The following is a 14,815-nucleotide window of genomic DNA, read 5'->3' as shown; positions in this document are numbered from 1 at the left end:
GCGTCAAGTTTCAATAGCTACCTGTACTGAGTGAAGTAGGCAGCACCGATGAGAATAAAATAAATGCTCCATGAAGGGAGCCAAATAAAATGGGCTTGACTTGACCATGGTATGTAAATAGCACTAATGTAAATTGTAGCCATAACAAAAATACATTCTGAGAAGGAAAAGGAACAAGTGGACTTGTAGCCCTTACAGCATCTACAATGTCTGAGCTGTGCATTCTGAAGAAGAAGCACTTAGGATATGTCTACATTGCAATTAGACTTGGGCTCGCAGGGCTTGGGCTAATAGGCTGTTTAATTGTGGTATAGGGTGTAGATGTTTGGGCTCGGGCTATAACCTGAGCTCTCACTGAGACCCTCCCACCTCGCAGGGTTCTAGAGCCCAGGTCCACCCACCCCAAATGTCTCCACCACAATTAAACGGCCTCCTAGTCTGAACCCCATGACTCCAAGTCAGCTCGCACAGGCCAGCCGTGGGTTTTTAATTGCAGTGTAGACATATCCTCAGGCAAAACGTATGGTGTCCAAGAAACAATGAGACATCAAAACAAAGAGGGATGCAACACAGCTGAGGAGCCAGACAGTGACCCTCCACAGGTGCTCTTTCATCAATCATGGTCATTCAGGTACTGACAATTGCAGCATTTAGGACTATAGTCTGACTTCACTTATATAAGACTTCAGTCCCCATAACATTATGGTTCTTTCATGAACTGTTGTCAGAGGAATCCAGTCTGCTGTTCTCTGAGCTCCCACAATCCCATACTATGGATGAAGATTCAGCAAAAGGTAATTAAGGTAATAGGCCTGACCCAAAGCCATTGAAGTAAACGATTGATTTCCATAGTTTTTTTTTTTTTAAATCAAACCCAATGTTAGTACTATCTTGCTTTAGTATCTTTCTGCAGGGCGTGACATTACTGAGATAACCTGTAACTGTATAGATCATTGTTACAACCACTGTTATATATTTGCAGCAAATATTGTACAAAGGTTGTCATGTAAGGTGTCTATGGGAAGGTTATGATTTGCTGATTATGATTATGCTATCTGTATGCATGTATCATTTTTGTAGTTGACGTTATGAATATTGGCTATGTACTTGTATATCAACGTGTTTTAATTCTAAGTAGCCTCGGTGAAGCATTTGGTCAGCTTCTTGAGAAGGGACTATTCTCAGTAAGAGCCCAATCAAGAAACACTTAACTGACAATGAACTGTGGGAGATGCCAATCCACTTCAAAGCTTTCCTGGGAAGGTTCAACTGAATGTAAACAATGGCATGGGCCTGTAAAGAACTGAGCCATGCATGGACATGTGACTTGCCCATGTGACTCCTAACTCCCTCTTGCTGCGGTGATCTTCCAGAGGGCAGAGAATATAAAAGGCTACTGCATCTCCTCCATCTTGTCTTCAATCCTGCTTCTTACTTCTGGAGGAACCTTGCTACAAACTGAAGCTCTGAACAAAGGACTAAATGACCCATCCCAGCTGTGGATGTGTTCCAGAGACTTGATTTGTGCCTGCAGCTTATTCCATCACTGCTATAAGCCTGAACCAAGAACTTTGCCATTACTGTATGTAATTGATTCCATTTAACCAATTCTTGCTCTCATCTATATCTTTTTCCTTTTATGAATAAACCTTTAGATTTTAGATTCTAAAGGATTGGCAACAGCATGATTTGTGGGTAAGATCTGATTTGTATATTGACCTGGGTCTGGGGCTTGGTCCTTTGGGATCAGGAGAACCTTTTTCTTTTACTGGGGTATTGGTTTTCATAACCATTCGTCCACATAACAAGTGGCACTGGTGGTGATACTGGGAAACTGGAGTGTCTGAGGGAATTGCGGGTGTGACTTATGGTTAGCCAGTGCAGTAAAACCAAAGTCCTCTCTGTTTGGCTGGTTTGGCTGGCTCCTCACCTTAGAGGTGAAGAAACCCCAGCCTTGGGCTGTAACTGCCCTGCTCTAAGCAATTTGTCCTGAATTGATATTCTCAGAAGTGTCCCACCAAAGGCAGCAACGTTACACAAGGGTAGGGATGATGATGTGTTGAGCAGCCACGCCACACAAGCCCTGGCTTTTCCACTGCCAGCCATTTCCATCTTCCAAACTGTGAAGCCTCAGTTCTGCTAAGGCTCATCCCTATTTTTGCCAAATTCTGGCCTAGTCTAGCAATAATTCCATTTCCCAGCCTTCTACACATTGCTTTGACAGCATGATCTGGCTTTGAGAGTCCTGGGGAGCATGTCACTCTGCTTAAAAATGAAAGGCTATATTCTGCTTTCAGTTATATAGAAATTGCCTTCAATAGGATTGCATGGGTATTACTGAGGGCAGAATTTGACTTCAGAGATTGAAAGAATCTCTTTTTAAGAACAGGCTAAATAAACACCTATCAGGTATGGTCTAGGTATACTTAATCCTGTTTCAGCATGGCAGGAAGGACTAAATCTCTTAAGGGCTTCCCAGCCCCACATTTCTATGATTCTGTATGGATAGTCCTGTATTCCCATTTCCCCCAAACAGAGGGCAGACTAAACTTAAAGATGGTTTTGAAGTTTCACTTCCTGAACCATACTACCATGCACAGAGTTCTTTTTTCTTTTCTTTGATTACCTCTTGATTTTGATTCATGTGTTCCATTTTGAACAGTGGATGCTGTTAAAACCAATACATTAGACGCTGAAAGTTACAAGTAATGTAATTTACAACTACTATACAATATCTCCATTCAAATAGGGTGATTCAGACAGAAGAGGACTGAACATGTATAAAATCAAGCATTGCATTTACCCAACTTCACACAATATATAGCAACAAATATAATCTAAATAAAAAGATGCCATACCTGCTTCATAGATGAGTTGTAGCTGTAGTCATTTCTGCCATGAACCTCCCATAAAATAAAATTTGCCTCAACTGTTTTAACAAATGTGCTGCCATTATATCTATAAACAATACAGGTGTTAAATACTGCTTTGGTAAAAGCATATAAATGGGCAAATACCTCTCACTCCGTGGCCCTGGAGGGAAACATGGACAGTGCGGTGCTGCTGTGCAAAAGGAGAAAAGGACAAGCAGGGAATGTACAGCCCAGAGGCTTTGCTCCGAGGACTCCCTGCACAACAGTGGACTATGAGCAAATAGGATGCAGCATCATGGGTGGGACCAAAGGCTCTGCTGCAATGTGGATATTCCTGCCTCCAGCACTGGGCTTGCTACTGTTATGCTTGCCATTCAGCTGGAGTAGCCACTACAGCTTCAGAGAACTATGCAGCGCTGTGGGAAGGAGTCCTTCTCTTGCCACACAATATTTCAGCGTTATACTTACAAGGCAATATCAGGGTGAAAAGGTATTGCATAATGAAGATCCATTAGGCAACCATACTTATCCCAATCATAATTTACCACCTAAAAAAAGAAAAGTTGTGGTAATATACTGTATATTTCTCTATATTTCTTCTTTGCATGCCCACACACATCAACTAAAATAAAACCCTGTAACTCTCTTACCAGGTCTTCCGTTGTTGGAACCCACAGATATTTCCTAGTGTAAGGAAAAACTTATTGTTGGTTTTACACCTTTTAAAACCATATTCCCCTCTTTTCTGGTATAAAATGGATTGGATTGTTTAAGTAGGAAGATTTAAAACTGAGCATGCAATTTTTCTTCATGGCTTAAAAACATGTGAAACAAGCTTTTGCAAATCCTCCTGCTATAAAGTTGTAAACTCTCCTATATCATTGGACATCTTAAAGAGACATCAACTTAAAAATAACACTTGCATCTGACAATCTGTAAGCAACTACTGTTATAAGTATTATTTATAACTAGTAACTACAGTAGCTCTTTTTCCTCCCCTCATCCCAAGTTTCTTCCCTTTGAGCATTTGGGTGCTCTCCTGGCCCCATTGAATTCAATGGGAGTTTTGCTCCTTGACTTCAGTCGGCCAGGATTTCACTCTTTTTGTACAGTCACTTTCATTGTATAGTCATTTGAGGCTTGATCACGTTACCATTGAAATCCAATAACAGAACTCCCATTAACTTCTATGGATGAAGGATTGGGCCCTTAGTTGTTTCCCCTATTGTTTGTGTGGATATTTCAGACAGCAACATTGGAGATCCGATGAAGTGAGCTGTAGCTCACGAAAGCTCATGCTCAAATAAATTTGTTAGTCTCTAAGGTGCCACAAGTCCTCCTTTTCTTATTGGAGAGAAAAACATTTTTAAAAAATAGGATGATGTGATTGGATCAAACACAAACCCTGTTTCAGGGACTAAAGGACAGGTGTAGTAACAAACTACTTTTAACTAGATTTTCTTTTTTTTTTTTTTTTTTGGTTGACTAGCTTTCAAGTTGAGAATGTCTCTTTACAGATATTTAGAATAATAATTTGTGTATATATATAAATGGCTTCCTGCATTTCCATATATAAATTATATCTAAAAGACCCTATATTTCTTTTTATGGTCATTTAATAAATCAAGTTTCTTACCCACGTATTTTGTAAGTAGTAAAATTATGTTTCATACAGGTTACATATGAAGGTCTGTGGAAATAAAACAAATAATCAGTATAATGTAAAGGTTTTTATTTGTTACTGAAGTAGTGCATGAAAGTGTAAATGACTGAACTCATCATGCTAGTATTGTCAGAGAATTATCATAGTCCAATATTTGTTCTATATTTTGACCTCTATTCAGCAAAACTTTCTCAATAGCTTTGATACATTAAATATGGGCCAGATTCTCTCTTTCAATCTGGCCCCTCTTCACCACTCTGGCAGTGCAAATGGGCCATACACTGGCTACATTTGGCCAGCTGTGAATTCCCTCCGCAGAGAGAAGCTCTGAACTGACATGGAGCCAGCATAGCATAACTGGTTCTTACTCCACTTTCTCTCCCAGCTATGTCATAGGGAGCATGCCAAGTGGGGGAAAGGGATGAAGCTGGAGTGCCACTGTGGTCTGCCTTCAGGGGCCTTTGCCAGCTGGCATATATTAGAGCAGCCCTAGTGCTGCTCTAATCTACCTAGAGCTGGAGCTGTGCAGGGCAAAGTTTCATGGCTCCTTGGTGGCCCAACTTCTCATCTGCATTGAGCACCTATTTCAATGATAAAAATTGGTTATTGTGGTTCTTTGAGATATGTTGCACATGTACATTCCACTCTAGGTACGTGCACTACAAACACAATCACTGGAAATGTTTCTCTCAGTGGAACCCATCAGGGCATCCCCTGCCAGTGTGCACAAACAGCACCAGTATAAAGCATCCAGCTGACCCCACATCCCCTCAGTTCCTTCTTTCTGGAAAACTCCAACGTAGCGGGGACAGGAGGGGGGGTCGTGTAATGGACATGTTCAGTGCATCTCGAAAAACAACAGTTATGGAAGTAACCGTTTTTTAGTAACCGTTTTTTCTTCTTTGAGTTATTGCACATGTGCATTCCACACTATGTGACTCCCAAGCAGTTGAATAGGTGGAGGGCGTGGAGTTCATGGACCCACAGACTGCAGAACAGCTCGACCAAAATTGGCATAATCTCCGGAATGCTGAGTGATGGCATAATGGAAGGAGAATGTGTGCACCAATGACCAGGTTGCTGCTTTACAAATGTCCTGAATAGGAATCTGTGCTAGGAATGCTGCTGGGGATGCTTATGACCTTATGGAATGAACAGTCAGGTTTGTTGGTGGTGAAACGCTGACCTGCCTGATCGTAACAAGTGCAAATACATGAAGTTATCCAGGATGAAATTATCTGTGAAGAGATTGTGAGACCCTTCATCCTGTCAACTACAGCTATGAACAGTTGAGTGGACCTTCAGAATGGTTTAGTTCTTTCTATGTAGAAAGCTAGGGTTTGTCTAACATCCAATGAGTAAAGCCGTTCATTCCTATTTGCATGAGGCTTTGGGTAGAAGACAGGTAGGTAGATTGCCTGATTGCTATGAAATTGCAAAACCACTTTTGGGAGAAAACGGGGGTGAGGACATAAATATACCTTATCCTTAATGGAGGTTCTGGTGGGAAGGCATGGAGTTCCAAGACCCTTCTGGCCAAAGTGATGGCAACTAAGAAAGCCACTTTACAGGAGAGAGATAACAAGGAGCACATTGCCAAAGGTTCAAGCGGTGGCCCCATAAGCTTCTATTAGACCAGGTTCCGGTCCCAGGGGGGGAACAGGCTCTTACTCGAGGGTACTGTATAACCTTTCTAGGCCTTTGAGGAATTGGACAGACATGTCATCTGAAAAAATTGACCTGTTATCCACCCAAGGGTGGAAAGCTGATACCACTGCAAGGTGAACCTTGACAGAGGAGACTGCTAAGCCTTGCTGTTTCAGGTGCCATAAATATTCAAATATGTCTTGTATGGATGTATGCATGGGTGAGACTCCATGATGGGATGCTCAGAGAATTGCTTCCACTTCAAGACAGGAGGGCTGGTGGAGGGCTTTCTACTACCTAGCAGGATCTCTGAGATTTAGCTTTGGAGCTTCCAGCCATTAGATGAAGGAGGCTCAGGTTTGGGTGGAGCAGCCAACTTGGGCCTGGAAGTGGGATTGGAGTTGCCACTGAGATGTCTAGCAGAGAACCAGTGTTGGCAAGGCCATGATAGGTTCATCAGAATAATCTGGGCGTGGTCCTGTTTGATCTTTAGCAGCACCCTGTGCATGACTGGACTAGGAGATAAAGCATAGTAAAGATGTCCCGTCCAAGGTAGTAGAAAGGCATCCGTGATACAACTTGAACTGTGGCTTCTTAGGGGGTCACAACTGGTGACACTTTCTGTTGTACTTATTTGCAAATAGGTCTATCCAGGGAGTCCCGCACTGTTGGAAAACATCTCTCATCACATCCAGGCGAAGGGACTACTCGTGGTGACTGGAGAAAGACCTGCTAAGGTGATCTGTCAGTTTTGTATTCCTGGAAGGTAAGAGGCCTCAAGACTGATTGGCAGTTTTACATAGCCATAGCTGTATTGCTTCTCAACAAAGGAGGGAAGAGCTAGCTCCTCCTGTCCTGTTGAAATAAAACATGGCTGCAGTGTTGTCTGTGAGAACAAACAAGTTTCTGCCCATAATGTGGGGCAGAAAGGCCTGACAGGCAAGGTAAGCTGCTTTGAGTTCCCTGACTTTGATGTGGACTGATCTCTCTGCCAAAGACCTTGCATTCTAAGGGGCCACACGTGAGCTCCCAACCCTAGCACTGACGCACCTGAGACCAGGGTCATTGATGGTTGAGGGCGCTTAAAAGGGACTCCCACACAAACTGTGAGTGGATCCAACCACCAATTTAGAGAGACGAGAGCCTGTTGAGGTACCTGTGAGTACAGATGGTGGCATGTTGGCGAGTACATGCAGGCCAGCCATGTCTGGAAGGGTCTGAGGTGCAGCCTTGCGTGTGGTACCACGTGAAGCTCCTTCGAAAGGCAGGTTCTGAAGTGTCTGCTGGACCTCCCGAGGGAGTTCCAAAGACTATAACCATGAACTCCTGCGCATGGCAACTGCCAAAACCATGGACCTGGCTGCCGAGTCAGTTGCATCCAAAGCAGATTGTAAAGAAGCCTTAGCTGCTGATTCTCCCTCGTCCACTAGAGAGGAGAACTCTTGCATGGCCTCTTGTAGGAACAAATCCTTCAATTTCTGCATGGAGTCACACATGTTAAAATCATACCTGCCCAGCAGCACCTGCTGGTTTGCAATTCAAAATTGTAATGAGGGCCAGCCTTAGGGAAAATGGCATACTGGGCAAACTTGCCCTCAATGCTTCCCTCAGTGACCCAATGCCCCTAGGCCTGGGCAGCCACCTTGATCCCCTCCATGCCCCCATCACAGCTTGACCATGGCTGAGGCGCTGGAGACTGACAGCACTGACAGCACCATGTCCCAACCCCTTTATGGCCCCACAGACACACTGAATAGAGGAGGGGCTTCTGCAGCAAAGCAGATCCCACCCCAGAGCTTTAGGGGCCACAGTCCCCTCCCACTGAGGCACTCACCATGGAAGCTCAGGGAGCCGAGATCTTGAGGTGCCAATAGGGCAAGGGGGTCTGGTCTGTATCCCAGGGTCCAGTTGGGGCCCTGTGACTCAGCCCCAAGAGCTGTCCAGGGTTCTCTTATCGGTGTCCCCGTCTGGTTCCCTTCATTTTACCCTTTGACCGCACTCCTGTCCCTGTTATTTCATTAGTTGTCCCCCGGAATTACTTGGTTTCCAGGTCCTGTAGATCCCCTTCTTAGGCTGAAGGGGGGATCCTTTAGCAGTAGCTCGCCCACTTCCTGGATCCCAATAGGACCAGCCCCAAGAGGGTTAACTCTGCTGAGGAAGTCCCGCCGGGAGGCAACATATAAAAGGTAGCAGCCCAGCTCAGTCTGGGCAGGCTGTTGGAGAGGAAGGGCACAGGCTGCGAGCTCTCTCCAGGGAGTTGCTACAGGCCCTGACTGTGGAATCACAGCTTGCAGAGCACCAGACAGACTCTAGGCTGCCCGATGAGCCCTGAGAAGGGGCTGCACTGGTGGAAGCTTGGCCATTTGAGGACCCTAGAGACCCAGCGGAACTGGGGGGAAAGGGTAAGAAGCAGGTCAGGGGACTTAAACTTTTTGTCAGTGAGTGAACTGGGGAACCAGTCAGGATGTATTGGGGGGATCATTGCTGACTCAGAGGTCAGCACCCCTACCTGGGCTGGGACTTGGAGGAGCAGGGAGGGCCCGAGTCCCCTTACCCAGGGCGCCATCCACTTGAGTGGTACCCCACTCTCCCAATGGGCCAACAGCCATGCAATACCACAGAGGCAGGATACTATGATGACTCTGGCCATTGGGTCACATTGCCCCTTGTAGAAGGGCTGTCTCTGACTCTGGCCATTAGGCCACGTTACCCTGACTAGAAAGGCCGCCTTATTGATGTCAGCCAGTAGGTCAAACTACCACAGCCATAATAAAGGTTATTATTATAAGAACTAACTGACTGTGGTACAGCCTTTTCCGTTCTTTTGGACCATACATCACTTGACACCCCGTGGCGGGGTGTACCTACCCCACAACAGGCCCCTTTTCCCCCAGATTCACCAGGCTTCAATCTGGCCCTGCCTCCCCTCTCAGACTCACCCAGGCAGGAGAAGATGAAGCTCAGTGCGAGACTGGAGGGGGAGGGAAGAAAGAAAGAGGGAGAGCCTGGGCTGTTGCCAGGCGGGGCCTCAGCTGGTGGCATAGCCCTGTGTCTGGGATCCACACAGAGCAGTAAAGCTGGAGTAAGGGAGGCGAGCTCAACACTTAACTTCATCCCCAGGTCCTTGAGGGAGCAGTGGTCACAGCCCCCCACCGCGTTGCCCCCTGCACAGCCATGCACACCCCCTGGGTGAAGCAGCCAGGCCAGTCCACAGTGGGAGAATCATGCGCACATGCTTCTGTCCCGGGGACTCCACGCTCCAGATCAATTGTGCCATTGCAGTGAGTTCTTGGTCTGCTGGAATGCCCAGTGGGCCTACCTGGGGCAGGTGCAGCCTCTGGCTCTGCTCTTGCTGCCCCCAGTGAGTTCCTGCCCAATCACTTGATGGTACTCCTGTGCCTGGGAGCATGGACAAGTGGAAATGCCTAGAAGAGTGACAAGAACAGCGCCTCGGGTGGGAGAAGTAAGACCTGATCTCCGACGTGGAAGATGATGAATCTCTGTCCAGTGACAAGAGTAGTGCTGCTCCCACCAGTGTCGGAGACTGGTGCAGTGGTGGTGATGTCCACACAGTGGCAAACCTAGCTGGGCTGTTTTTTCATTAGATCTCCTTGACTATGGAACTTAACATTTATTGAGCTTCTGGTTATGCTACAAGGCTCATCTATTTTTAATTTCTCTATAGAAGGAGGAGGTGACTGAGAGTTGGTATATTAGGAGATAATGTGTATTTTAAAGCTATTTTTTATTTTGGGGTTTTTGTTTGTTTTGGGGGGTTTTTTGCACTAAGCAGCAATGAGCTGAATCTATGTATTTTGTCATGTACATTTTTTTAAAAGATGTCTACAGCATGGGAGAGGTTTTTGCTTTTAATTATGTATAAAACCAATATAAAGTAAGAAACATTTTACAAATGGGATAACTGAGGCATATTAGGCTAACAATACTACCTTATTAGCATTTATTTTAACTTCTGTTGTAAAATTAAATAAACCAGAAGTAATAAAATATTATTAAAACTTGCCTTTGAATGATAATATGCCTTGATGGAGGACAACCAACAAATAAATGAGTTAGCTGAAAAGAAATACATTATATTATATATAGATCTATATCTATATTTTTGTATATACTACCATGTACATAATTAATGTACATCTACTACATACATAATTAATTTACATAATTTTAATCAATGAAAAAAGGTCAGGCTGAGCCGTGATGGATTTTAGCACAGAATTACATACATGCATATGCGCAAACAGGGTAAATCAATTTGATATGAGTCAAAATGTATATCTGTTGCAATACAACCTGCAGTGTGTAAATGTGTTTATGCTTTTTTATCATTAAAAAACAAGTCTTAAGCCTAAAATGTTTAATATTGTTTTATTATTAAAAAATAGTTCAATTATATAAGTTGATTCCAACTGTATAAGAGCACATTTGAACTATCTGGATAATCAGTAGTTTGAATTATGAGGAGTTCCACTCCAAAAGCTTAAAAGTTCCACAGGAGCTTAGCTTCAGAAGCCCTGAGGAACTTTTAAGCTTTCCAAAAATGGGTCTTTGTCCTTAAGACTTGAGGAGTCTGAATGGAGGCATTGATGCTAATGCGGGCCAGTAGCTTCATCTAGATATAGGGGGAACTCTACTTCTCTCTGTGGCTTCCTCCTTGTCCAGGACACATCAATCCTTCTCCCTGTCTTGAACACTTTCTCACCAGCACCCTGCTGTGAACCCTCCCTCTTCTGCAGCTCTACTTAGGCAGCATACAGAAACCCTTGGAAGATATAACCTTACTTTAGTTAACTGGAGCTACATTAATTGGCATTTATAGCCTAAAGATGAAATCCTAGCCCCGCTGAACTCAGCTGTAAAACTCCCATCAATATCAATGGGGTCAGAATTTCACCATAAGAATCTAAAATGTAACACCACTATATTTTAGCCAAATAAGCTTCTCAAGATAAAAAAACTTACCTTATTGTTTGTTGAACACATTTTCCCAGACATACTAGGTTGCAGTTCAACTGTCATAACACCTGTGGATGCAATTCTAAATGGGACCCCACCCCACCCACAACAAGAATTAATATTAAGATTTACGTAAGTTTGAAAATAAATCAGTAACAGCACTTAACTAACTAAACTAAGGATATATCTACACTGTAAATTGTAATAAAAAACCCATGGCTGGCCCATGTCAGCTGACTCAGGCTTGTGGGGCTATAAAATTGCAGTGTAGACATCCAGGGTTGCGCTGGAGCCTGGACTCCGCAACTCTCCCCCCTTGCAGGGTCACAGAGCACAGGTTCCAGAGTGAGCCTAGATGTCTACACTGCAAATCTATAGCTCAGCAGCCCAAGCCCTGAAAGCCCATGGGCTGGGCGCAGGTGTTTTATTGCAGTGTAGACATACACTAACTAAACGAACTACACAATTGCACTGTAGCAAAGTATTTGTTTAGCATCAGTATAAGCCCCCATTAAGCCATTTGTATTTTAAGGATGCTTTGTTTGCAGTGTTGTTGTAGCCGTGTTTGTCCTAGGATACGAGAGAGACAAGATAGGTGAGGTCATATCTCTTACTGGACGAAAGTTTTTGGTCTGAGACAAGTTTTTGAGCTTTACAGAGCTCTTCTTCAAGTCGGGGGAAGGTAACCAGAGTGTCTCCGCTAAATACAAGTTGGAACAGACTGTTAAGCATAAGGGGTTCACATCTACTGTAGGAGATTGCTTAAAATGAAGTGGGCAGTTAAGGGTTAGCAGGCAGTGGGGTGTGTTACAAATTGTTGTAATGTGCCATAAAACCAGTGATCTGAGTCTATGTTTTTTAGTGGCTAGCAGAGTTATGAATTTAAGTTCCCAGGCTTGCCTTTTGAAGGTGTTGTACAAGCACATAATAATGGATATGTCTACACTGGAGCTGGAAGGTGTAAATTCCAAAAGTGACACCTAACCCACCCTAACTCTGATCAAGCTACTGTGCTAAAATTAAAAGTGTAGCTGTTGCAATGTGAACAACGACTAGCTGTTCTGAGTGTGATCCAATCTAAGAACCTAAGTGAATATTTGCGGCAGCTAGCCCCTCTTTCTGCTTGCACCGCTGTGGCTGTACTTCTATTTTTAGCGTGCTAGCTCAATCAGTGCTAGTGTGGGTATGTCTCCATGAGCTGGAATTTATACTTTCCAACTCAAGTAGACATACCTAAATTGATGGTGCCTACCCCAAAGAACTTAAAACCTAAGCGTAAAAGACAATGTGTGGGTAGAGACAGACAGATAGGGGAGCACAAGGAAATAATAAGACAATACTTGTAGGCATGATAAAGCAGTGGTTTCACCATACCAGCTGCCTTACCATTATCAAGTTTTTTGTAGGCATTACAGCAAAGAGAATTTTAGAGATGGATTTAAAAGGAGGACAATGAGGTAGCTTCTCAGAGGTTTATGGGGAGCTCCTCCCATATGTGAAGGGCAGCATAGGAGAAAACACAAAGGTGCTTGTTTGAAAATTTAAGAAGCTGAAAAATGGAGGCTGGCCCCATTAACAGAGGAGAGGTGGAAGTCACATCTTGATAGCACATCAGAGATGACGGGTAGGGTGCAGATAAGTGGTAAAGGGCCTTGAAAGCAAAGACAAGTAGCTTATGTTTTTAGGTTTTAGAGAAAGAGGAGCCATTGGAGGGGATGCAAAGAGAAGGGTGACATGGAAAAAGCAAAAAGCTAGGGATATGATCTTTGTAGCCATGTTTGGAATGAATATAAATGGGACAAGACTGCATTTGTCACAGATAGAGGGTAGGAGGTAGCAACAGTTGAGATGATGAAGGCCTTGCCAAGTGTTTTAGCTGTGTGGATAGAGGAAGGCTGCATCTTAGAGATATTATGCAAGAAGCAGCAAGATTTAGGCAAGCCTGGGTGTGAGGATCTAGAAAGAGGGCCAAGTAAAAGAAGACGTACAAGCCTAAGTGACAGGAAGATGGTGATGCTGTCCACCACGGTGACTGAGAAATGAGTAGCACGGAGGGATTGCGGGGAAAGGTTAAGAGCTTTGTTTTGGCCAGGCTGATCTTTAGCTAACGACATCAGAGAAAAAGGCTGAGATTTTAGAACTGGGGCTTTAGTTACATCATTGTATCAGAAATCAGATGCAACTCCATTGAAATCAATGAGATTATACTGTGTACATTAGATTAAAATCAGGCCCACCTTATTAAAATAAAATTGAAATATACAATTTCACATTTCAAAAGCAAAGCAGTAAAATCATTTAACACTTGTCTTCAGCTCTACGGATTTAAAATACTTTTAATTTATACTCATCAGAACCAATGGACTGTGATATTCAATATATGTATAAATTACCATCTACATCTTAAGTATCTTTAGCAATTACACAGTACTTACAATGCTTCTGTGTAATTAGATTCAAGACTATAGTCCATTTTATGGTAAAATTTCATTGTCTAAAAGAGACAGAATGAAGAGGAATGATAATTAAGAAAAATCCTTTAAAAATCCTTGATTTGAACACAGACATTTTCATGATAAACAGAGCATACCTTAGAAAAGATGAGCAGGGATGAAAACCAGGCTCTGTCTAGTAAAGCACCTACCACAACAGTATATATGGCAAAATATCTAGCACTAAAGATACTATTTCAGTGGGCTCTTTGTGTTCCTGGTGAAGGTCTGAAACATTATGAGCTCACTAGTTTGCTATCTCTTCTGAATGATATAAAGAATACTAGCTTGTTTTTCACCCAAGTCACACTACACAAATAGACATCTGATTAAATGCAATGAAAGTTATTGTTTTCTTACTGAATAAATGTATAACAAATATTAAAAAAAATGTCATTTTATGTTATTTGTGAAACAAACAACCATCAGTTTGTTTTACAATGTTAAAAAAAACGAACAAATTCTGTCTTAAATTTTCTCTTAGGGCTCGTCTGTGCACTACAGGGGTGTGATTTCTAAAGTGTACTAATGTGTTGCGCATTAATTGGTCCGTTTAGGCCCTGCTGGTGCACACTAAAGGTTCCCTAGAGTGTTTTAACATAGTACTTCATTAAAGTGCATGAGAAACCTTTAGTGCGCACCAGCAGGGTCTACATCGACCAATTAATGCACAACACATTAGTACATTTTAGAATTTTCAACCTGGTAGCATTCATTCCCCACTGTGTAGAAAAGCCCTTATTCAAATAAGACCTTTTACTACATCAGTCCCTTTCCTCTCTTGGGGAACAAGCTTCTTTAAAGCTCTATCCCCTACCTTGCAAATATACTTCTGCAAAGCTACAAGATATTTGGCTTCCAATAACTTGTGGTGAATCCCATAATTCAGATTCCAAAACTAGTTCCTTTTCTTACTAAACTAGAAAGCTAATAATTATATTTTAAACTGCAAAGATTATTTTTATTTAATATATCTAATCTAGCAGAAAACTAAGGGCTGATTCAGATTGGATTTATGCTGGCAGGAGCTGTCACAGGGCCTCAACAGCAGCAAATCTGCCAAGGAAGGAATTTGTGGGGATGAGAAGCAGCCCCTCACCCACCCTTGAACGAACACACACACACACACACACACACACACACACACACACACACACACACAC

At 43.1% G+C, this 14,815-nt stretch overlaps 2 protein-coding genes across 2 annotated transcripts in view; one reads left to right on the top strand and one right to left on the bottom strand.

Annotated features, from left to right (window-relative positions):
- HNRNPU (heterogeneous nuclear ribonucleoprotein U) overlaps nt 1-14,815 on the top strand; it is a 296,139-nt gene that overhangs the window by 125,468 nt on the left and 155,856 nt on the right. The window lies entirely within an intron of this gene.
- CATSPERE (catsper channel auxiliary subunit epsilon) overlaps nt 1-14,815 on the bottom strand; it is an 88,273-nt gene that overhangs the window by 5,187 nt on the left and 68,271 nt on the right. The window contains exons 12-18 of the mRNA XM_073338278.2: nt 13,596-13,654; nt 11,167-11,242; nt 10,208-10,260; nt 4,510-4,563; nt 3,524-3,557; nt 3,342-3,421; nt 2,859-2,958 (exon numbers count right to left, since the gene is read on the bottom strand). Of these exons, the coding sequence (XP_073194379.2) occupies nt 2,859-2,958; nt 3,342-3,421; nt 3,524-3,557; nt 4,510-4,563; nt 10,208-10,260; nt 11,167-11,242; nt 13,596-13,654 (456 nt within the window). The remainder of the gene's footprint in view (nt 1-2,858; nt 2,959-3,341; nt 3,422-3,523; nt 3,558-4,509; nt 4,564-10,207; nt 10,261-11,166; nt 11,243-13,595; nt 13,655-14,815) is intronic.

This window comes from Lepidochelys kempii, chromosome 3, assembly GCF_965140285.1.
Source record: "Lepidochelys kempii isolate rLepKem1 chromosome 3, rLepKem1.hap1, whole genome shotgun sequence".
Lineage (NCBI taxonomy): Eukaryota > Metazoa > Chordata > Testudines > Cheloniidae > Lepidochelys > Lepidochelys kempii.
The sequence above is the reverse complement of the archived record's forward strand: the minus strand, read 5'-3'. Positions and strand labels throughout refer to the sequence as shown.